General features: G+C 41.4%; 1 protein-coding gene across 6 annotated transcripts in view; it reads left to right on the top strand.

The window, feature by feature from the left end:
* Positions 1-25,674, top strand: part of LOC140481305 (protocadherin Fat 4-like) — a 158,476-nt gene that overhangs the window by 83,424 nt on the left and 49,378 nt on the right. For all 6 annotated transcript variants that reach the window (XM_072577269.1, XM_072577270.1, XM_072577271.1 and 3 more), the window contains 3 exons: positions 7,342-7,649; positions 24,587-24,672; positions 24,808-24,987. In XM_072577269.1, the coding sequence (XP_072433370.1) occupies positions 7,342-7,649; positions 24,587-24,672; positions 24,808-24,987 (574 nt within the window). The remainder of the gene's footprint in view (positions 1-7,341; positions 7,650-24,586; positions 24,673-24,807; positions 24,988-25,674) is intronic.

The raw sequence follows: 25,674 nt of genomic DNA on the forward strand, positions 1-25,674 counted from the left end.
GCTGTCCTGAAGTCATGAAAAGTCAATCACATAGGGCTGAATATTTTTGGCTAGGTCCTCATTATGTTGAGTCTCTTGGATGGTGCCTCACCATGACGTTTTCTTGCTGCACCTGATCAAACTCACTTCATTAAAGATCTACCCCAATCCTATAGCATCTTCCTATAAAAGCTTGACACCATCCAGGACAAAGCAGCCCCCTTGATTGCACTGCATCCACAAGCATCCACTCCCTCCACCACCAATGCTCAGTAGCAGCTGTGTGTACTATCTACAAGATGCACTGCAGAAATTCACCAAAGATCCGCAGACAGCACCCTCTAAACACATGACCACTTTCATCTAGAAGGACAAAAGCAGCAGTTATATGAGAATAGTATCACCTTCAAGTTCCCCTCCAAGCCAGTCACCATTCTGGCTTGGAAATATATCGTCATTTCTTCACTGTCACTGGGTCAAAATTCCATACCTAATGGCACTGTGGATCAACCCAGCAGGCGGCCTGCATTGGTTTAAGAAGACAGCGCACAGCCACCTTCTCAAGGGCAATGAGGAATGGGCAATAAATGCTGGCCAGCCAGCCACATCCAAATCCCACAAAAAATGAATAAGTTAAAATTAAAATTGATTTCTACCCCGTCTTACCACGCACCATTCCCAGGAAGAGTCACTACTCATTGAATATTCCAGAACTCACCAACAATCTGTTGTGCCTGTGTTATCATTAAATGCCTAGTGTGAACCCGGACAAGGACTGTTAGTCCAGAGCTGCCCTGAGCAGTTGCTGATGTTTGCCCCAGAGATGGCAGACAGGGGAAAATTGGTACCCTACTTATGGGCAAGGTCTTGGAAATCCTACTGGACAGGGTGGTGCAAACATGGGACTTCCTCTTACCTCAACACCAGCAATAGCTGCCATGAGATCAGACCATGCCAGCCTGGTCTGCCTTTGCCACCAGGTTAAAGCAGTATAAGTCCTATGCAGGAATTCCCAGCACTATGGGAGAAAAGTCAATGGCCACTCTGATAGATTAAGTGTTGCCATCTTCTGTCTGATACTCCACACTCATTCTCTCTCTGCTCTGTACCCAACTCCAACAAAGGTTCATGTCCTAACACTCTCACTATTGCTTGCAGTATGTCCCTCACCCACTCTCACTCACACCAACCACCAACACTTCTAACCCTGCATACTGTATACTGCCTACTCACATGCTTGGGACATCTACCCACCTGCATCAACAATAACAGCTTTGCCATCTACGTTCATCTCCCAGAATACCTGCCTCTCTCTCATTCTGGGCAGAAAGCCCACAGCAGGACAGAAAGGCTCTTGACAGGTGGTAGGCTGCCTATCCTTTGGCTCCTCTCCTCTTTTGAGGGTAAGTTCCTGACTCTGACTGCCCCGAGCGGGATCTGGACTGGTATGGGAGGCTCCCATACCTACTGTGCTGGGATCCCCTGAGGAGAAAGTGAGGACTGCAGATGCTGGAGATCAGAGTCGAGAGTGTGGTGCTGAAAAAGCACAGCAGGTCAGCCAGCATCTGAGGAGCAGGAGAATCGACTTTTCAGGCATAAGTCCTTCATCAGGAATTCCTGATGAAAGGCTTATCCCAAAACGTTGATTCTCCTGCTCCTCAGATGCTGCCTGACCTGCTGTGCTTTACCAACACTACACTCTCGACTGGGATCCCCTGAGCATAGGCTATCTCCCCAGATTTGACTGAGGATTGCTGACAAATATGACAAGCTTCTGGGCTTTGCATCTGCGCTAAATGACATGGCAAGACAGCTGTAGTATGCACGTGGTAATCCTGGCTGAGGGGACAAAGAACAAAATGGCAAGACAAGGTAAGGCTGGAATGCTCAGGTAGGCTCAGCGTGAGTGAGTGCTATGGCAGTGAATGAAGAGCCCAGTAATGCAGCCTGGTTCAGTCCGCAAGCTGGGTGTGTGTGACTGAGCACACAGTGTCCTTGCTGCAGCATTACAATGAGAATTGCCAGTGCAGCCCAAGGTGTAGCATTGATGTACAAAAGCATCCTGCAATGGATTGGAGATGTGCCATAAGGATTCTTAGAAGATGGCACATGTTGAATGCCAATTCCTTGAACGTGGTGGTATATTTGACTGGTGCCCATGGAGCATCCCCTGAAATATTGGTGCCTAGTGTCATTCAGAGTAAGTAGTGAATCAAATTCACTGGTGCTTGCTCTGATTTCCTTGTTGAGTTTTCCTAACATTGTGCTTGGTGATGGGTTTGGTAAGTTGGAAGTCTGAAAATTAAGGGATGAAATGGTGCTGTGAACAAGGCATTTAATAATTATTAATCCTTGCCAATTGGCATCTCACTACTGTTTAGCGAGAATCTCACCTCACCACAGATGAAAAAGCATAAAAGATGGTGCAAGATGCTTCCAGCATTGTAATAGGACTCACCGTACACCCAAAATGTTGCCTTCTCCACCTCCTGATGCTGCCTGGCTTGCTGTGTTCTTCCAGCCTCCTACTTGTCTACTTTGGATTCCAGCATCTGCAGTTTTTTGTCTCTTCCTATCCATAGGAGCTGGATTTGAACTCTCTAATAATGAGCAAACATCTAACACATTCTTCACCCTATCTGATCTACATGTACTAAAGTTCCTGAGACATTTGATTGATGAACATATTGAATGTTTGATTGATTTTGAAGTGGTACATCAAGTGAAAGATATATCTACTTAAACTCCATGTTGACCCACTGTTGAACAGCAGTAGATCTATATATTTTTGATACAGAGAATTTATTTTACTAGCTTCCAGTCCTGGTACAGTACAGCCCACTCTGTAAACATATTAAGTTGTATTATACAACAGCCAGTTCCATTGTAATATTACTGATAAGAAAATAACATAGAACATAGAACAGTACAGTACAGAACAGGCCCTTCACCCCACGATGTTGTGCTGACCATTGATCCTCATGTAAGGTAAACCTAATGTACAAACTCTCAAATTTCTGTGATCATATGCATGTCCAGTGTCTCTTAAATATCCCCAATGACCTTGCTTCCACAACTGTTGCTGGCAATGTATTCCATGCTCTCACAACTCTCTGTGTAAAGAACCTGCCTCTGACATCCCCTCTATACTTTCCGCCAAACAGCTTAAAACTATGACCCCTCATGTTAACAATTTCTGCCCCGGGAAAAAGTCTCTGGCTATCAACTCTATCTATGCCTCTCATTATCTTGTACACCTCAATTAGGTCCCCTCTCTTCCTTCTTTTTTCCAATGAAAAAAGTCCAAGCTCAGTCAACCTCTCTTCGTAATATAAGCCCTCCATTCCAGACAGCATCCTGGTAAATCTCCTCTGAACCCTTGCCAAAGCATCCACATCTTTCCTATAATAGGGCGACCAGAACTGGACACAATATTCCAAGTGCGGTGTAACCAAAGTTTTATAGAGCTGCAACAAGATCTCACGGCTCTTAAACTCAAACCCCCTGTTAATGAAAGCCAAAATACCAGATGCTTTCTTAACAACCCTGTTCACTTGGGTGGCCATTTTAAGGGATCTATGTACCTGCACACCAAGATCCCTCTGTTCCTCCACACTGCCAAGAATCCTGTCTTTAATCCTGTACTCAACTTTCAAGTTCAACCTTTCAAAATGAATCACTTCGCATTTATCCAGGTTGAACGCCACCCGCCACCTCTCAGCCCATCTCTGCATCCTGTCAATGTCCCGCTGCAGCCTACAACAGCCCTCTATACTATCAACGACACCTCCAACCTTTGTGTAGTCTGCAAACTTGCTGACCCATCCTTCAATCTCTTCATCTGAGTCATTAATAAAAATTACAAGAGTAGAGGCCCAAGAACAGAGCCCTGTGGAACACCACTCACCACTGACTTCCAGGCAGAATATTTTCCTTCCACTACCACTCGCTGTCTTCTGTCGACCAGCCCATTCTGTATCCAGACAGCTAAATTTCCCTGTATCCCATTCCTCCTGACCTTCTAAACGAACCTACCATGGGGAACATTATCAAATGCCTTACTGAAGTCCATATACACAACATCCACTACTTGACCCTCATCAACTTGTCTAGTAATATCCTCAAAGAACTCAATAAGATTTGTGAGGCATGACCTGCCCTTCACAAAGCCATGCTGGCCGCCTTTAATCAAGCCATGCTCTTCCAGATGCTCATAAATCCTATTCCTCCGAATCTTTTCTAACACCTTGCAGACGACAGACGTGAGACTGACTAGTCTGCAATTGCCGGAGATTTCCCTATTTCCTTTCTTAAAGAGAGGAATTACATTTGCCTCCCTCCAGTCCTCAGGTATGACTCCGGTGGACAGCGAGGATGCAAAGATCTTCGCAAGCGGTGAAGCAATCACATTTCTTGTCTCCCAAAGCTGCCGAGGACAAATCTGGTCTGGCCCTGTCGGCTTGTCAATCTTAATGTTTGTCAAAATTTTCAACACATCAGCTTCCTCAATCTCTATCTGTTCCAGCCTGCTTACCTGCTCCTCAATGGTTTCATTCACTACAAGGTCCTTTTCTTTTGTAAAGACAGAAGCAAAAAACTCATTTAGGGCTTCCCCTACCTCCTCAGACTCCACACACAAGTTCCCTATGCTACCCCTGATCAGCCCTACTCTTTCTTTAATCATTCTCTTATTCCTCACATACGTGTAAAATGCCTTTGGATTCTCCCTAATCCTTCCTGCCAAGCCTTTTTCGTGCCCCCTCCTGGCTCTCCTCAGACCATTTTTGAGCTCCTTCCTCGCCTGCCTGTAATCCTCTAGAGCTGAGCAAGACCCTTGCTTCCTCCACCTTACGTAAGCTGCCTTCTTTCTTTTGACGAGAAGCTCCTCCGCTCTCGTCATCCAAGGTTCCTTTACCTTACCCCTTCTTGACCTGTCTCAGGAACACATTTATGCATCACTCACAACAACTGTTCCTTAAACAGTCTCCGCATGTCTATAGTGCCCTTTCCATGGAACAATTGCTCCCAGTCCATGCTTCCCAATACACGTCTGATAGTATCATAGTTTCCTTTTCCCCAATTAAATATCCTCCCATTGTGCCTGCTTCGCTCCTTCTCCATAGCTATGTAGAATGTGAGGCAGTTGTAGTCATTATCACCAAAATGCTCTCCCACCACAAGATTTGACACCTGTCCCGGCTCATTGCAGAGCACCAAATCCAAAATGGTCTGTCCCCTCGTCGACCTGTCAATGTTCTGCGTTAGGAAACCCTCCTGAACACACCTTTCAAAAACTGCTCCTTCCAAACCATCTGCTCAAAGGAGGTTCCAATCAATATTGGGAAAGTTAAAGTCACCCATTACAACAACCCTACTACATTCACACTTTTCCAAAATCTGCTGTCCTATGCTTTTTTCAATCTCCCTGTTGCTATTGGGGGGCCTATAGTAAACGCCTAATGAGGAGACTGCTCCCTTACTGTTCCTAATTTCCACCCATACTGACTCAGTAGGCAGACTCTCCTCGACAATGATAACCTATGTCGCTGTGATACCCTCTCTGATTAGCAGTGCTACACCCCCTCCTCTTTTCCCCTTCCCTATTCTTTTTAAATGTTTTAAACCCTGGAACATCCAGCAACCATTCCTGCCCCTGTGAGAAACCCATGTCTCTGTTATGGCCACAACATCATAGCACCTGATCCATGCTCTAAGCTCATCACATATTGACAGTTTTTCAAGATTTCCGCAACTTGAATGGGACTGTAAAAACATCATAATATATTTATGCACGTATGTTTATGAATGATAGAATTCAAGATCTTTAGTTGTTGGTGTAAAATATTTAAGAGATAAAACAGAAATTTCAAGAAAAGCTCAGCAGGTCTGGCACCACCCTTGGAGAGAAATCAGATTTAATGTTTTGTATCGAGTAACCGTTCTTCAGAATATTCGGACAAAGGGTTACTTAAACTGAAATGTTAACTCTGATTTCTCCCTACAGATGCTGTCTGACCTGCTGAGCTTTTCCAGCAATAACTGTCTTTGTTTCTGATTTACAGCATCTGCAATTCTTTCGGTTAATATTTGAGATATTTAGTGGCTGTAGTAGCCAGCCATATAAACCAATTAGCCTTTACAAGTTGGGTCATGTTGAGGTTGTATAGGATGTTGCTGAGGCCTCTTCTGGAGTACTGTGTGTAGCTCTGGTCACCTGTTATAAGAAGGATATTATTTAACGTGAGAGGGTTCAGAAAAGATTGACCAGAACGTTGCTGCGAATGGAGGGTTTGAGTTACACAAATAGGCTGGATGGGCTGGCATTTCTTTCACTGGAGTGTGGGATGTTGAGGGATGACTTTACTGAAGTCTGTAAAATCATGAGAGACATAGATAAGGTGAATAGCAGAAGTCTTTTCCGTAAGGTGGGGGATGTCAAAGCTAGAGGGCATATTTTTAAGGTGAGAGGAGAAAGATTTAAAAGGACACAAAAGGGAACCTTTTACACAGAGAGTGATTGGTATGTGGTATGAATTGCCAGTGGGAGTAGTGGATACTATACTTAAAAGATATTTGGATAAGTAGTGAATAGGAAACTGAGCCAAACGCAAGCAGGTAGGACAAGTTTAGTTTTGGAACATGGTCGGCATGGACTGGTTGGACCCAATGGTCTATTTCCATGCAGTATGACTCTATGACTCATGTTTCTAATACCTCAATATAAACATTTGCCACTGCCAATGTAAATATCATTGCATGCAATTCTGGTCACCTTCCTATCGGAAACTTGAAAGGGTTGTGAAACTTGAAAGGGTTCAGAAAAGAATTACAAGGATGTTGCCAGGGTTGGTGGATTTGAGCTAGAGGGAGAGGTTTAATAGTCTGGGGCTGTTATCCCTGGAGCGTTGGAGGTTGAGGTGTGACCTTATAGAGATTTATAAAATCATGAGGGGCATGGACAGGATAAATAGAGAAGATTTTTTTCTCTGGGGTGGGGGAGTCCAGAACTAGAGGACTCTAAACTAGAGTTTAGGGTGAGAAATGAAAGGATTAAAAGGGACCAAAGGGGCAACGTTTTCATGCAGAGGTTGGTGCATGTATGGAATGAGCTGCCAGAGCAAATGGTGGAGGCTAGTACAATTACATCATTTAAAAGGCATCTGGATGGGGATATGAATAGGAAGGGTTAAGAAGGATATGGGCCAAATGCTGGCAAATGGGACTAGATTAAGTTAGGACATGGACGAGTTGGACCAGAGAGTCTGTTTCCGTGCTGTGACTCTAATCTCTATGACTCTAATTGTATTGCATTATCCTTCTGTGTAACTTTCCCAATATGTTATCCCATCTATTCCCATACAGGAACAAGTGGGAATGAATGCGATGGTAGCAGCCTTGGATTTGAAGAGCTCTCCTACATGGAACTTCCTTCTCTTGATCCTACAAACAATATCATTTATGTGGAACTTGCCACAATAAGAGAAAATTCCCTGCTCTTATATAACTACGACAACAAAGAAGGTGCAGACGGTGAATTTCTTGCACTGGAAATAATAAATGGTAAAATTGAGTTTTCTTATAATCTTGGAAGTGGAATTGTTCAGCTGGTAACTGATCAATATGTAGCAGATGGAGAGTTTCACAAGATTTTTGCAACAAGAACAGGGAAGGTAAGAACATTTTTATGAACTAATAAATCTATCAACTTTATCATATTTAAAAAAAGGTTACCTTTGTACTTGCTTCCAGTATGAATCTCATGACTGACTATCCTCAAGTTAATGTCCTATCTTTGAAACTATTTTCCTCATTATAAATTTCCAGATGTACACTTCTAATGGATTTTTTTCGATATAAATTGTAATTTAAAATTTCACTATGGAGCACATTTGTGAACAAAATGTGCATGAGCTGCCAGAGGAAGTGGTGGAGGCTAGTACGATTGCAACATTTAAAAGGCATCTGGATGGATATGAATAGGAAGGGTTTGGAAGGATATTGGCCGGGTGCTGGCAGGTGGGACGAGATTAGATTGGAATATCTGATCAGCATGGACAAATTGGACCGAAGGGTATGTTTCCGTGCTGTATATCTCTCGGACTCTGTTTCTCCAAGATTTGAGTCTGAGAGCTTTTTCACCTTGCTTATGTGAATTCTCAACTTTAAATTTTTAATTTTCCATTTAAGATATACTGATAAATTATTTCATTTTGTTTTTAGATTCTCTACACCTTTCTGCTTTCCCTATAAATTTTAAATTTACTCCACATCCTGCCTGCTCCTGATCTTTGGAACTGACCTGTTCTCTATTTCCTGCAGCCATATGTGCTACCATGATGACTTTCATCAAAATGAATCAATGTATTGCAAAAGATTTAAACCATCAATGTAAGGGAAATGTTGGAAACAGAAAAAAAAAGCCTCTTTTCTCAGTTTCTGATTTCACATTCCAATTTATTGATGTTTAGTCAAAACTATTTAAAATTTGGTGAGGACCAATGTCATCTTTTGTATTTCTCGAATTTTGGAAAAGTACAAACAGCTCATGTCAAATGAAGACAGTGGAAAATTACTTTCAACCATGATCTTATTCCTGTTGGTGAAGTTATTCCCTTGAGCATTTCAACACTCTAATAAAAGATGTCCACAAAGTTCAGAAAGATTGACGTAAAGTCTGGTGAGATTCTTGTTCTCCAGTGGATGAGGAATTCAATATCTCAAAGCCAAATTAATCTGAATTTTCACTTTAAATTCTATTGTGATTCACAGTGAAACCAAGAGCTATATTTATCATAGAACTGACGCAAGCTTTAGGTTTCATGAATTCAAGAGCTGGCTTTCTCTGAGAAGCATTTGATATATTTAATATTGAACAAACAGATTTTTTTTAAAAACAGGCAGGAGGAGGTGAAAATGCTCAACTCAGTTATGGGGTAGTGAGAAAGCACTTATATTAAAAAGGGTGCAAAAGGATTGAGAAAAGGTGGTGAAAAGTATGGCAAAAATAGACAACACTGCCCTGAATAGAACAAGGTCAGCCAGGTTGACCTCATAGAATGAGTTTCTTGAGTGGGGCTGTTAATCTGATCCAATCAGTGAGCCCTGGCTGACAGAGATAAACAGGAGTGTCAGGGGTTCCGTTCACTCTGAGAGCTGGCTCTGACGACGTCAGACCAGTATTAAGTATTGTGCGTGTGTTTAAAGGGTAATTTGGTAACGTGATACTGGCCTCTGCAGATTGTTCCAAATACCAAAGAGAAAATCAAATGAAGAGGAGTAGGTAGAAACGGTCTAAAGTATGGGAAAGTAACAAAGATCTGAATTTCTACAAGCTGGGTTACAGGTAGACCTGCAGGAGATACTAAGCGAAAAGTTGGGATATCCCTGAAAATGGGTGCAGGATCATTGTTTGTGATGTGGGTAACAAGGAAACATAATGCTGTCTGTTGGTTCACATGACTGGTGCCTGTAGCCCAGTCTTAAATATGGCCGTACAAATCAGCAGAGGTGCAAGGTAAGAACCACTCAAAGACAGCCTGCATCTCTTCAAGGAAAGTTGCATCCTGGAACAGATGCTAGAATTTGCTGGCCAAGACATTATGAGAAGGAGAAACTGTGAGTAATGGGATTAGACTCTGAGAGCATAGTCCCAGGCTGTCTAATGCATTAATAGAGGTCTTGGTGCAGGAGGTGCATGATGAGGACAGATGCCCTAACCACAGAAGGCAAAGAGGCCTTTGGAAAAATCTGAAAAGTTAAAGCAAGTATCCAAGAATATACAGTGTCACAAGAAGTTTGATGATCCCATATAATTGGTCAAGGTCTGTAAATTTACCTTAAAAATCCCTATCCTTGCAATTGAATTTGTAACCTCACGCACTTCTTAATTCACCACCTTAACTTCACTTAACTATCAAACATAATTTATACCTCACAGTCATTGCTTCAACAAACCATCACTGTGCTTATCACTGCTGCAAGCTCACATCCACATCACACACTTAGATATACTGCCAGTTATTTAACCATGGCAGCCACATCACCCAAATACACCGGACCACTCTCACTGACATACTTCCTTGTCCATTGCAGGATAAGGTCGCACATAAGCAAAAGTCACTGCAAATAGATTTTGCAAATATCTTCAAGCGCAGGTTGAAAGGATCTTATATGTCAACATTTATGGTCATGGTCATTTTCACAGCTGTCCCAGACCTGCGCTGTGGCTGGTGTTCTATCTGCAAGAAGTGGCATATTTCAGTTGTGTCCTGTTTAAAAAGTGGGAACATCTGATTGTGCATCGTTGATGTTGAGGTTGGAAATTGTTTCCTATAGCCCCTGGCTGGATATGGTCCTTAGGTGTGTGTCTTTCTCCCTAACCTTATTCTCTTCCTCACTGTTCAAATAGTTTATCCTCCTCTGCATGAATTCAAGAGCTGGTTTTCTCTGAGAAGCATTTGATATATTTAATATTGAACAAACAGATCTATTTTAAACAGGTAGGAGGAGGTGAAAATGCTCAACTCAGTCATGGGGTAGTGAGAAAGCACTTATATTTAAAAAGGGTGCAAAAGGATTGAGAAGAGGTGTTGAAAAGTATGGCAAAAGTAGACAACACTGCACTGATTGGAACAAGGTCAGCCAGGTGGACCTCATAGAATGAGTTCCTTGAGTGGGGCTGTTAATCTGGTCCAATCAGTGGGCCCTGGCTGACAGAGATAAACAGGAGTGTCAGGGGTTCTGTTCACTCAGAGTTGGCCAGGTCAAGGAGAATAGAAATCACAGCACCCACAAGCAGAGGTTCTTCATTAATAAGGGAATCAAATCTTATGGGGAGAAGGCAGGAGAATGGGGCTGAGAAACATATCAGAGTATGAATAATGGACCAGACAGAGTAGACCAAATGGCGTAGTTCTGCTGCCATATCTTATGGTCCTATAGCACCCATGAGAGGGAGAAAGTGAATTTGATCAGAGTCTTTCAAGTCACAAACAAGGCTTTGATTACTTGCCACAACACTGCCTGCAGACTTCAAGTCATTTTAAGTATCACATTACTGCCAAACACTTCTAGAAACTCAGCATTAACCTGGAGACATTAATAAACAATTGACCTCAAAGTGGTTGATGATTCCTTGAAATAGTGGTTGTGGGTAGTCCTTCCTGCTGTTGAATGGATGTTAAACTGTGTGCGGTTATGAGCAAAGATTGGTTGGAGTGTTCAGGTTGGACATGGCACTGCTGGAATCCAGTCAGTGTTTTGCACTTTAATAGACATCACAAACTGCTTACTCAGCACACTTTATGTGCAGGTGCACTGTGGCCATACTAATGCTCTCACTAAAATAGTGTCTTGTATGACCAGCATCACAAGTGTGCACATGCATCATGTACTCATTTTCACTGCAAGACAGCACCTATTAATGCTGCAACTTTAGCTAGTGTTGCATTCACAGTTATTGTGTTGATATGGTGTGTAATTCCCACAACTTTGTATTTTGTTCTAGCTTTCCAAACTTTGGGTTTTAGTTCTCTTCTTTTTGGATCTAGATAGAAAAATCCTCATAGGAAGAATTTTTATTTTCCTGATAAGAAGTGTGTAACCTCTCTTTAAAATACAATCTAACACATGCCAAATACGGTGGCACAGTGGTTAGCACTGCTGCCTCACAGTGCCAGAGACCTGGGTTCAATTCCCGACTCAGGTGACTGACTGTGTGGAGTTTGCACGTTCTCCCTGTGTCTGCGTGGGTTTTCTCCGGGTGCTCCGGTTTCCTCCCACAGTCCAAAGATGTGCACGTCAGGTGAATTGGCCATGCTAAATTGCCCATAGTGTTAGGTAAAAGGGGTAAATGTAGGGGAATGGGTGGGTTATGGGTCGGTGTGGACTTGTTGGGCCAAAGGGCCTGTTTCCACACTGTAAGTAATCTAATCTAAAATCTTAGATATTTTTGAATATGTGCAATTTATTAACAATGGTGACTTCCATTATCATATTTGAGCTACCCAACTTTTTAGAGGAGTTTTCATGAAGCTGCTTAAAGAATTCTTGCTTCCAGTTGTGTTTCCCCAGTTCTAATTAATGAGCCACAGCGAGTCAGTAATCTTCAGCAATGGCCTGGAGATTTTCAGACCTACCTCATGTATCAAAGAATTTTTAAATTTTGACCCAAGTGCCAGAAAATGGTTATGAAAGCCGTGAGATTATTGTAAAAACTCAATTGGGCTCACTAGCATCCTTCAGGGAAGCTAACTTACGAGTCTTACTTCTTCTGGTCTACATATGTTACAGTCAGTCCTATGCAATGCAGTTGAATCTTAATGTGTCTGGTTCAAATAATGGCTTGCAAGTATCAACCACATCTTAAGGAAAATCTTTCTTCTAATACTACCTCAGAGAGCTGACACAGTTCCAATCAACCAACACACTACATGCCAACCAGGGAGCAATGCAACCCTAAAGATATTCAATTTGCCTCTGGTTAAGGAAGGAGGAGAATCTGGGAATTGATTAACTAATCTGAGGTGTAAGGAGGTGAGTCAATCCAGACTAGTTTTTCTGCCCCACTACCGCACTGTCTGACATCATGTAATTTAACACAAACAGACCAGAACCTCAGGTTTTCTTTAGTAAATAAAATCCTGTCAATGGGATACTCAAGACCAGTAATTACTGGACTGTTATTTATGGCATTATCTGATCAGTGACATGTATCACTGTGCAAATCTCAACCATGCCCTCACTGAGAAAACTTGGCCTTTCTAAGCACAAAGTGATTAGGGTCATTTTTCAGATTGTCAGAACAGGAATGTTGTTACGGGTTACAAGTTAACTCCTGAGCCAAATAAAAACAGAATGTTTACAGTCAGGTTTAAATTGTATGCTGAAACATGAGAATAAAGTATTGCAGTTGGTCTTTTCCAATTCACTGATTTTGCAGGTTCATATCTCAATCTCAATTGATATTTTTGCAGAGCGAATCAAATGTGTTACAACAAAATGTCAGGTTTTAATTTTTGATAGCTGCCTAGAGGAGTACGCTAACTTACCAACTGCTCTAGAGCAAGAAGCCAGCAATATTCTGAGGTCTGAATTAACAGCAACATCTCAATGCAGTTGCCTGGCTTCACATCAAGCTGAAAAATGTGTTGCTGGAAAAGCGCAGCAGGTCAGGCAGCATCAAAGGATCGACATTTCAGGCATAAGCCCTTCTTATTCACATCAAGCTGGTATTGTTCAACTGAAAGAGCAGTCAGCAGGCAATTGGAGGAGGACATTTCAGCCATCCTGTTTACAGTTCAGTTCCTCTTGTCTGCACAAAAATAAGTTAAAACTTACCTTCTTCCAAGGAACCAAGAAATAGCAATGGCAGTAGAGCTGTGTGGGCCATCCAACCTATCCCGACATTCAATATGATCATACAGTCATTGAGTCATAGAGATGTACAGCACAAAACAGATCCTTTGGTCAAACTCAGCCATGCCAACCAGGTATCCTAAATTAATCGAGTCCCATTTGCCAGCATTTGGCCCATAGCACTCTAAACCCTTTCTGTTCCTGTACTTATCCAGATGCCTTTTAAATGTTGTAATTGTACCAGTCTCCACCACTTCCTCTGGCAGGTCATTCCATACATGCACCACTCTCTGCATGAAAATGCTGCACTTTTAAACTTTTCCCTCACCTTAAGCCTATGCCCTCTAATTTTGGACTCCCCTACCCTGGGGAAAAGATCTTAGCTGTTCACCATATCCATGCCCCTCATGATGTTATAAACCTCTATAAGGTCACCCCTCAGCCTCTGAAGCTCCAGGGTAAACAGCCCCAGCCTATTCAGCCTCTCCCTGTAGGTCAAACCCTCCAACCCTGGCAACATCCTTATAAATCTTTTCCGAACCCTTTCAAACTGCACAACATCCTTCCTACAGCAGGGAGACCACAAATAAACACAGTATTCCAAAAGTGGCCTAACCAATGTCCTGTACAGTCACGACATTACCTCCCAACTCCTATACACAATGCACTGACCAATAAAAGCAATCATATCAAATGCCTTCTTCACTATCCTGTCTCCCTGTGACCCAATTTTCAAGGACCTATGAATCTGCACTCCAAGATCTCGTTGTCAGCAACACTTCTCATTTACCTAAATTAAACTCCATCTGCCTCTCCTTGGCTCATCAGCCCATCTGATCAACATCCCGTTGTAATCTGACATAACCTTCTTGGCTGTCACTACTCCTCCAATTTTGGTGTCTTTTGCAAAGTTACTAACCATACAGCCTATATTTGCATCCAAGTTATTGATATAAATGACCAAAAGCAGTGGACCCAGCTCCAATCCTTGTGGCATACCGCTGGTCTTAAGCCTCATTATCATGTCTAATCCTGGATATCAACTCCACTTTCCAGTGCTCCTCATATCCCTGAGAAGCAAAAATCCCTATCTATCTCAGCATGAAATAAAAACAATGATGGAGATTCCACAAAATGCTAGGGTAGACAATGTCAAAGATTTACAAATCTTTGAATGAAGAAATTCATCCTTGTGGCAGGGCTTAAGGGCTGATGGTGAAGGAATGGTAAGGTCACCAGCTTATCTAGAACATCATGCTCTAGGTACATGGGTTCAAATGTTGCCATGGTAGTTGGTTAAAATTTGAATTCAATAAAATTTTGGGGCTTAAAAAAACTAGTCTAATGGCAACAATGTAGCCATTGTCATTAAAAGCCCACATAGTTCTCTTATGTCCTTTTGGGAAAGAAATTTGCTGTCCTTGTCTTTCATTGGTCAATGAGTTATTACTTTACACGGCTGAAACAATACCTATTTATAACAGCAACAATCCCTAGCCTAGAGGCCAAAAAAAAAAGACAAACTACTGGAGGCTGATAAAAAAGGAGTACCTCTTTCCCATGTCCCATGTACTGAATTCCTCATTAGGGTTCATTTCTCAATGTGCTCAGTCCTTACCTCACCCTGTTACTTTCCTTATTGTGTGTTCTTGCAAACTCTGTCCACTTTTCTAGAGAGTTAATGACTCATATCAAACTGCAATTACTAAGTTAATTTTCTGCCCTACTAATTAATACCAATTCAGCTTTCAGGTCAGTAAAACTGTTAAAAACGATAAGACATATGCTACACCTAGGTCTGTCTGAAAACAGCGATCAGGGTCTAATTTATGTCACATGTTCATGATATATGCTGTTACTTACTCTGGCCTGACCTGTTGCTGTCTCTTTTGGATGCAGTTCACCTGTCAGGCAATCCATAGCATTTTATCCCCCTCAAAGTAGCAGTCAGGCACAGTGATGTCATCAGAGCCCAGCATGAAAATTCAAAGAAAGACCCCACCGTTTTACAGCATGCAGCCTTCCGGTCTGGTTAGGTGGGGAGGTTCACATGGAAGATTAGAGGAAGAGAATGGAGCCTTGTTGGTAAAATTCCTGGATGATATTTAACTGCCTACCCACCTGGTTTCATGGGCTAATCCACCCAGTCAGAAACATTAGATTTTTAAGCAACCTGTTGAGATGTGTTATGAAAGAACTCTAGAGCTGGTGAGACTTGAACATAGGCCTCTTAACTCAGAGGTAGTGACACTTGTATTGTGCCACAAGAGCCCGTCATGCCATTGTCTTTTTTTATTATGGAGAAGTACAGACAGTTGTCCCCTGTTGTTTAAATTACCATCTTTACAAAATACACCTTCATCTTCAATCCTGACTTGCCTTTTCCTGTCTTGCATGAGTTCTCACAGAGAATTCAGTTGAGTAGATGAATATGCCAAGACTGTTTCCATGATGTTGGAACTATACTTGTGCATTTAAGAGATACATAACCCACCAAGATACCAATCGGAAAGACAGCAGAAGATGGGCATGCAGGTGGTACAAGCATTTGATTACTTACAGTCTTCCCACAGACTGAAAGCTTCAAGTGGCCGAGATAATTGGAGGCCTGTGACCAGTGGTGTTCCACAGGGATTGGTGCTGGGCCCACTTTTGTTTGTCATTTATATCAATGATTTAGATGAGAATACAGAAGGCTTGGTTAGTAAGTTTACAGATGACACTGGGATTGGTGGTGTGGTGGACAGAGAAGAAGGTTACCTAAGATTGCAAAGAGATCTTGATCAATTGGGTCAATAGGTGGAGGAATGGCAGAGGGAATTTAATTTGGATAAATGTGAGGTATTGCATTTTGGTAAAACAAACAAGGCCAGGACTTTTACAATTAAAAGTAGGGCCTTGGGTAGTTTTGTAGAACTGAGAGACCTAGGAATTCAGGTACATAGTTCTTTGAAGTTTGCAACACTTAAAAATAGGGTGGCTAAGAATGTTTTTAGCACATTTGTTGTCATTGCTCATACTTTTGAGTATAGGAGTTGTGATGTTATGTTAAGGTTATACAGGAGGTTGATGAGGCTTCTTTTGATTTGATATGATATATTGCAGTCACTTGTACCTAAGTACAGTGAAAAGCTTTGTCTTGCGAGCAATACAGACAAGGATATAGCAAACAAGGACGTACAGATCATAGGGTGCTTAGACAGAGTGAGGCATACAAGGTTACAACTACAAAGCAAAATCAACATCATATGAAGTTAGAGAGGTCCATTCAGCTGTCTAATAAACTGCAGGGAAGAAGTTACTCTTGAAACTGTTGGTGTATGTATTCAAGCTTCTGTATCTTCTGCCTGATGAAAGAGATTAAAAGTGAGTACTACGAGGGTGGGAAGGGTCTTTGGTGATGTTGGCAGCCTTTCTAAAACAATGAGAAGTGTAAATGGAGAATAGAAGGGAGTTTAGCTTCCGTGATGGTCTGGGCTGTGCATACAACTCTCTGTAGTTTCTTACTGCCCTGGGCAGAGCAGTTGTTGTACCAGGCTGTTATGAACCCAGACAGTATGCTTTCTATCGTGCATCTGTAAAAGGTGGTGAGAGCCCTTATGGACAAGCTGAACTCCCTAAGCCTGAGGAAGAAGAGGCATTGTTGTGCCTTCCTGACCATCACATCTACATGGGAGGTCCAAGATAGATTGTCAGTTATCATTACTCCTAGGAACTTGACGCTCTCGACCCTCTCCACCTCAGCTCGGTTGATGTAGATTGGGGCATGTCCTCCTCCTTTCTTTTGAAGTACTGTGTCCAGTTTTGGTTGCCCTGTTATAGGAAGATTATTAAGATGGAGAGGTTCAGAAGAAATTTACCAGGATGTTGCTGGCAATGGACGATTTGACTTATGAGGAGAGGTTGGACGGGCTGGGACTTATTTCACTGGAGCATAGGAGGTTGAGGGGTGACCTTGCAGAAGTTTATAAAATAATGAGGGGAATAGTTAAGGTGAATAACAGGTATCTTTGCCCTAGAGCGGGACATTACAAGACTAGGGGGCATATTTTTAAGGTGAGAGGAGAAAGATTTAAAAAATACATGGAGGCAATATTTTTAAACAGAGGGTGGTGTGTATGAGGAATGAACTGCCAGAGGAAGTGATGGATGCAGGTACAGTTACAATGTTTCAAAGGCATTTAGATAAGTATGTGAATAAGAAATGTTTGGAGGGATATTCATAGATACAGGTAGGTGGGACAAGTTTAGTTTGGGATTCTGGATGGCATGGACAGGTTGGACTGAAGGGTCTATTTCCATGCTGTGTGACTCTATAATTGTCACCAAGGTATACTTTTCTCCACATAGAATTTTATGCCAGTTCATGGCCATTTCGATCGACAGAAAGGTTTATAATGTTTCTCTTTGTAAAACAATGAATGGTATTATAATTTTCTTGTAAAATACGCCTTTAACAGCAATTATTCATTTTGTTGTATTTTTACAAAGACAACATAGGGAGCTAGTAAAATCTGTTTTCAGTACTTATCAGGTTTAACACAATCCACTAAGGTTAATAAAGACTGGATAGTTATCATGATGATACTGACCACATTACTGCTTGTACTGCAGACAGGAAACAGAACTGCTCATGTGACATGCCTCTAGGTTTTGTATATGTTTAACAAGAAGCAGGCCTGGTATAAATTGCACAAAACTTTATTCCTATTATGCAAACATTTCCACATATTTATCATTCCTGCATTTTGCTGTAGTTTGAGTTAAATTGCATTGATTTTCAGGTTTTAGGCTTTTGATATCCTCTATACATATTTTTACGGTATTTCTGTATGTGCATGACATCATGTTAGTTCTGCTTTGTGCATAACAGAGTTTGTAATCACATTCAATGAGTCTCCACTGGATCACAAGACTGAGCTCACATAATCACATGAGATTTGGTCTTTTTAAATGATTTTGGTAGACAACTGTGCACTGTATTAATCACATGATGTAGCAATATTTTTAATCACTGTAAAATGCAGTTATATTTACGAGGCTGTTTCAACTTCTTGAAATCTAACAATGAATCCAAAATGTTAACAAGGTAATGGCTATGAAATAGAGTGATGATGAAGTAGCTTAAAGCATCAATGTTCTGAGAAGTGGAATAGTCGAACAGGAGTTCACTATAGTGATTCCTCACACAATGAATCCCCAGTCTCTAAGGAAAGTGTTAAGTGGAGACCAAACACATCTCAACATGGAGGGAAAATTTGCGCATAATTCACCTTGAGATTCTCCTTTGTGACCAATTACAGTGCTGCACAAGCCAAGGAAAAATCCAAGAGTGAGTCATCCTGATATGGAAAATTCTTCAGGGAGATGTTGCAGAGCATCATGCAACATGCTCAAACTTAACTTATAGAAGGAAATAGCAACCCTACAGTGTGGAGAAAAGCAGGCCACTCAGTCCATCAAGGTCACACCGACCCTCCAAAGAACATCCTACTCAGACCCACCCTACTATCCTATCCATACATTTCCCATGGCTTATCCACATAGCCTGCACATCCTGGATAATATGGGCAATTTAACTCAGCCAATCCACTTAACCTGCATATCTTTAGACTATGGGAGGAAACCCACACATACACAGGGAGAATGAAGATAACTACACACAGAGAGTCGCCCAATGGTGGAAACAGAGTGAGTCCCTGGTGCTGTGAGGCAACAGTGCAAACCACAGTGCCACCCACTACCAGTTTTGATATAAGTATGTCTATATCAAATCTGAAAGGCTTTCACTCCTTATAATTCCTTCACTCTCTTATCTTGATACAGTTCTGCACTGAAATGAGCCTGCAGCAGAAAAATGAAATTAATTTTAAGTGTTTCCTGCTAGAAAATTAAATTGAAGAACATCCCAATATTCTTAAAGTTTCACATCTCAAAAATGTACAGCTCTTATAAGAATACAGTTGCAATAATGGGAAGCAATAAGATCATAGAAACATGTAGGATTTAGGAATAGAAACAAAGGAACACCTGAGCAAGTGTAGACCAGTCAGCATTTCAAACCTGCTCAGTCACTCAATAACATCCATGCTGTGGAGATGCCAGTGTTGGACTGGGGTGGACAATGTCAGAAGTCACATGACACCAGAATATAGTCCAAGAGGTTTATTTAAAATCACAAGCTTTTGGAGCTCTGCTCCTTCACTGGCTGAAGTGAAGAGCAGCACTCTGAAAGCTTGTGATTTCAAATAAATCTCTTGGACTATAACCTGGTGTCATGTGACTTCTGACCCAATAAAGTCATGGCTGACCCTCGTTGTGGATTCACTTGCAATTTCCTGCCTATGCTCCCCATTATCATCGATTCCCTTGTCTAACAAAAACTACCTAATACAGCCTTGAATAAATTAAGTTACAAGTCTCCCCTATGAGACAGTGAATTTTACATCCTAGCTATGACAGAAGAAGAATTCTTTTCTCTGTCTTCAAAGGAAATTCTTTTATTTTTAACCTGTGACCTCTAGTCCTAATCTCCTCCAGAAGGGAGGAGATCCTTTCAGCATCCACCCTTCCAATTCCCCTCAGGAATCAACAAGATTACCTCACATTCTTCTAAATGCCAACAGATACAGCTCAATCTGTCCTCATAAGTTAAACATTCAAATCAGAACTGAGTCAGGCAAACCTTCTCCAAACTGCTTCTAATGCAATTATATTCTTTCTCAGATAGGAAGACCCAAACTACATAGTATTCCAGATGTTGTCTCATCTGCAATAAAACTTCCCTACTTCTGTATTCTATTCTCCTTGCAAGAAATGGCAACATTCTACTTGCCTTTCTAATCACTTGCTGTGAGAGCATGCTAACTTTCTGTGATTCATATAGCATGATACAACATCCCTCTGTACCACTAAGTTTTGCAATATATATTTATTTAAATGGTATATGGTCTTTTTAGTATACATGCCAAATTACAAATGTACACTTATCCCTGATAATATAATCAAATCTGCCAAATATTTGGCATCTTTGTGCCTTTGCAGCCTCTATATCACCTCTTGACAGCTGCTGTCCCTCGTTACCTTGGTAATAGCAGCAAAAAGAAATGTGGCACAAGCTAAGAATCTCTTCTGGTCTGTTTCTAAGTAACCATCAGGAACTTATATAGATGGTGATAATCACATTCCTAATGAGAAAATCCACAAACATCATTATCTGATTAGTTGCAATATTGCACTTTTGAATAGTCCTTATTTCAGAGAAAACTACATATTTAATGGAGTGCGCAAACTTAATTAGCCTACAGCAAGGCATAAGAGCTTAATGATAAGCCAACTACACAACTGTTGGTAATTTTGTAATTGGTAACTGTTGGTATCTGAGTTGAAAAATGTGGTGCTGGAAAAACACAGCAGGCCAGGCAGCATCCGAGGAGCAGGAGAATCGACGTTTCGGGCATAAGCCCTTCTTTCTGCCCGATAAGTCGATTCTCCTGCTTTTCGGATGCTGCCTGGCCTGCTGTGTTTTTCCAGCACCACATTTTTCAACTCTGGTCTCCAGCATTTGCAATCCTCACTTTCTCCTAACTGTTGGTATCTTATTGGTAATTTAGTCATACTCCTTATTCTGCTCAGCTGAGATGGTTTATGTTTAACTCAGTAAATCTTAAGAAAACTGAGGTGCTTGGTCCTTGTGGTCATTTACATAAATGATTTGGATGCGGGCATAAGAGGTACAGTTAATAAGTTTGCCGATGACACCAAAATTGGAGGTGCAGTGGACAGCAAAGAGGGCTACCTCAGATTGCAACAGGATCTTGATCAGATGGGCCAATGGACTGAGATGTGGCAGGTGGAGTTTAATTCAGATAAATGGGAGGTTAGCATTTTGGGAAAGCAAATCTTAGCAGGACTTATACACTTAATGGTAAGATCCTCGGGAGTGTTGCTGAACAAAGAGACCTTGGAGTGCAGGTTCATAGCTCCTTGAAAGTGGAGTCGCAGGTAGATAGGATAATGAAGAAGGCGTTTGGTATGCTTTTCTTTATAGTATTGGTCATAGTATTGGTATGCTTTTGGTCATAGTATTGAGTACAGGAGTTGGGAGGTCATGTTGCAGCTGTACAGGACATTGGTTAGGCCACTGTTGGAATGTTGTGTGCAATTCTGGTCTCCTTCCTATTGGAAAGATGTTGTGAAACTTGAAAGGGTTCAGAAAGAATTTACGAGGATGTTGCCAGGGTTGGAGGATTTGAGCTATAGGGAAAGGCTGAACAGGCTGGGACTGTTTTCCCTGCAGCGTTGGAGGCTGAGGACGGACCATATAGAGGTTTACAAATTTATGAGGGGTCTGGATAGGGTAGATAGGCAAAGTCTTTTCCCTGGGGTTGGGGAGTCCTGAACTAGAAGGCATAGGTTTAGGGTGAGAGGGGAAAGATATAAAAGAGACCTATGGGGCAATTTTTCACACATAGGGTGGTACGTGTATGGAATGAGCTGCCAGAGGAAGTGGTGGAGGCTGGTACAATTGCAACATTTAAAATGCATTTTGCTGTGTACATGAATAGGAAAGGTTTGGAGGGATATGGGCTGGGTGCTGGCAGGTGGGACTAGATTGGGTTGGGATATCTGGTCAGCATGGACAGGTTGGACCGAAGGGTCTGTTTCCATGCTGTACATCTCTATGACTCTAATAATCACATTGCTAACAAACAGATAAATTACTTAGCATTAAGTGAAAAGGAAATTAATTTTGAAAAGACTATACTATTGCAAATCAAATTTCACATTTTTCAGGGAAGTTTACTTTTGAGACCTATGTGTTTTGCTAATATTTGTTGTTTATAAGTGCATCTGAATCAGCTTTGAGCTGCAGAGGTAGAAATGGAATGAAATAGAAATGGGGTTTTCCACTGCAAAATATTTCATTACTATTTTAGAATGGGCTCAGCTAGAGTTTTCTTGTTTTTAAACAAGACTCTGATTAGGTGCACCATGAATGAAGGAAAAACATTTGAACCAATCGTATAGTGATTGTAATGAGGTTAGCCAATTGGACCTCATAGAGTTCTTTAATTGGACTAGGTTAACAGCTCCAATTAGGGAGCTCTGGTTGACAGATATAAACAGGAGTGTCAGAGGTTCTGTTTACTCTGAGAGCTGGCTCTGAGGGAGTGGGATCAATGTCAAGGACTCTGCCCGTGTAAATAAAACATGACTTGGTGATGCGGAGTTATTTCAGTGGCAATGAGAGAAAAGCACACTTCTGAAGAAATCTTTTCACAACTGTTGTCGTTCTGTTGGAGTGAGCATTTCTGGCAGCATACTGTTATTTGGGATGTTTAACTCATTCGATTCTGCTGTCAAAGACCGAGCCCAGTATGTGGCTAGAAAGTGTTATTTTTTACGGGTAAATGACACTGAGTCAAAATTGGCTGAGAAAGATTCACCTAGATTGGCTCAATATTTTTCGAATAGAAAATGGCTGCCAGACTGAAATCCTAATTATTAAGTACTCAGAATATTTTAAGGATGGTCTAGGGACTAACTAAAAGGCCAAGACCATGTTGCATGTTGACAAGGAAGCGATTCCATGATTCTGCAAGACCTGCCCAGTGCCATTTGCCTTACTGGCAAAAGTAGACGCAGAAATCAGAAGGCTGGAAAGTGCAGGAATTGTCAAACCAGTTCAGTTTGTGAAATAGGCAGCACCAATCATACCAATTGTGAAGTCCAAAAGGTCAATTTACCTTTGTGGGGATTTTAAACAAGTGTTAAACCACCTTTTACAGCTGGATAAATACCCAATTCCTCAAATACAGGATTAATGCACAAAGCTGGCAAGGGGCTGTCCTTCTCACAGCTGGATATGAGCCATGTGTACATACAATTGCAATTAGCTGAGGATTCCCAGAAATATATTGCAATTAATACCCATAAAGGTTTGTACCAATATATCCTCATGCATCCATCGGGATGGCTTCAGCAGAATTGTTAATGCGGAGAAGACTCTATACCAGGTTAAATCCTGGACCTGGGAAAGAGGGTGAAACGGTACCAGGAATATCAATCCTGGACACAAGACGCCACCAAGCGAGAGCGACCGTTTACTTTGGGGGCAAGGTTTGGGAAAGGAATTATGGGAATGGCCCTGCATGGGTAAGAGGCATGGTCGATGTGAGGTCAGGTTTGAGTAGGTGTGACGGTTCTGAATAAGCAAGTGGACCATATCAAAACTACAAACTCACAATCACTGTGGGAGCAAAATGTGTCCAGTTCCTCAACAGCCTTTCTGGAGCCTGTGGGTTCTTCCTCTCCATCAAGGGTTAAAGATATCTCAAAATCTGAGATAGCCATGGCAGATGTCACAACCCTGATGCCTTTGCCACCTGAAGAGGAGATTAAGTTTCTTCTGAGATGCTCTGCACGCAAGAGGTGAGCTACTGTGTGTTATACGCTGCCCATATCACAGGCAGAGCAGGAGGAACCATACCCAGTGCTCAAATGCCCCAGGAGGTGCTACAAAACAGGAACTACCCTCTGTCATTGGATTTAGAAGGGGGGGAGATGTAGTAATTGTAATGAGGTCAGGAAGATAGAACTCATGGAATTTGAGTTCCCTTATTGGAGCTGTTCATCTGGTTCAATCAGGGAGCCCTGGCTGACAGATATAAACAGAAGTGTCAGTGATTCTAAGAGCTGGTTCTGACAGAGCTGGATCAGTGGCTAGGTGTGGCAACGTGTAAATAAAGGGTCACTGGTCACTGAGAGGACAGGTTTCCGGCCTCTCTGGAATTATTTCAAAAAGGAAGCTTAAAAAGTAGCAACACAGGGTTTTACTTTTGGGCTTGAACTGCAATCTAACCGGCTTGCTGGGATATGAACGCCTTGTAACTCTGTGGATGTCGAATATTGCTGTCTTGATTTAATGGCCATGAACCCACAGCAAAAAAAGGTTGCCAGTCTCAGTCAAAAAGGCCAATTGTGGAAAATTAAAGGCCACAAAGAAACATTTTATAAATAATATCTGTCAACATTTTGCTCACAGCACAGTCTCTTAAAATTTAGGCCAGAATGTTCTAAACATTTATAACAAAGAACAAAAGCAGACTGTAAATCAGAAGAGAAGGATTTCTGTGTCTGGGTGTGTGGGATGAGGGGGTGGTGGTGGTGGTGTGGTAAGATTCTTGCTTCATTGGTATTGTTCTTGAAATGAGCTACAACCAGCTTGTTTTTTTGGCTACACTTGCAGGTTGGATCCCTGACAGTGGATAATTGCACCAATGATCAGCCAGCACAGTTCTGCTTTGTAAGCACCCCAGGCATAGGCACGGAGAGGTATCAATGAATATCAGGCTTTGTGCTGAATAAATATTTTTTGTTCTGTTCAAGTAGCCTTTCAAAAGTAAAATCATACTTTTTGTTTCAAAGAAAATTCAATAAACTAATACTCTCAATTCATCTTACTCTTAGAACTCTGGACCTGGAGAAAAACAGAATGGTATTTGGAGGAATCAAATTGATTGAACCCATACTCCTTCGTCCAGATCAAGCAAAATCACATGACTTCATCGGTTGCATTAAGGAGTTTAGACTGAACAATATTCCCGTTAAATTTGCTGAGGTACTGTCTTCAAACAACATCTTAACCAGGTACATAATACTGCTGTGTCATGTTAATAATGATACAGAGAATCAAGCTCTTATTTTATCTTACTAGAGATATATGTTAGAGAGTTACTTAACCACTGGTAGCTTTTGCCAGCATTTTAAATAATAATTGAATGAGCCGTTCACGTATTGTGGTGAATATTTTCTGAAATCTATATACACAATCTATATATTCTGATAAATTGTGCATTTATTTTTATCATGTCGACTACCCTTATCAACATGGAGAAACTAAGTGATGTCTTTCAGCTCACTATATGAAGCAGATGAGGCATGCACCACCAATTCCCTTGAACTGAATCATATTTAGTGTAAGCACGTGTTACATGAAGACTAGATTTCTCCCATAACAAAATGGAGAAAGAAATCTACACGATCAATGTAAATGAACATCAAAATTCATTTTGGGTGGGTGCATTAGAATAAACCGTGGTCATTTCAGAGGTCAGTCAAATGCTAATCATATTACTGAGAATTTGAAGTCACATTTTGTCCAAATTATATCATGAGAGCAGATTTACTTCCCAAAAGGAAATTACGAAACTATCTGGGATTTTTATAATGAGGCAAATTGACTGGCCTATTTTTAGCCATTTTGTCACAAATATTTTTAATTCTTTTTTTTCACATACCTCTTTTACTCTTCGCTAAAAATCTAGAACTAGCTGA

This window comes from Chiloscyllium punctatum, chromosome 9 (genome assembly GCF_047496795.1).
Source record: "Chiloscyllium punctatum isolate Juve2018m chromosome 9, sChiPun1.3, whole genome shotgun sequence".
Taxonomy (NCBI): domain Eukaryota; kingdom Metazoa; phylum Chordata; class Chondrichthyes; order Orectolobiformes; family Hemiscylliidae; genus Chiloscyllium; species Chiloscyllium punctatum.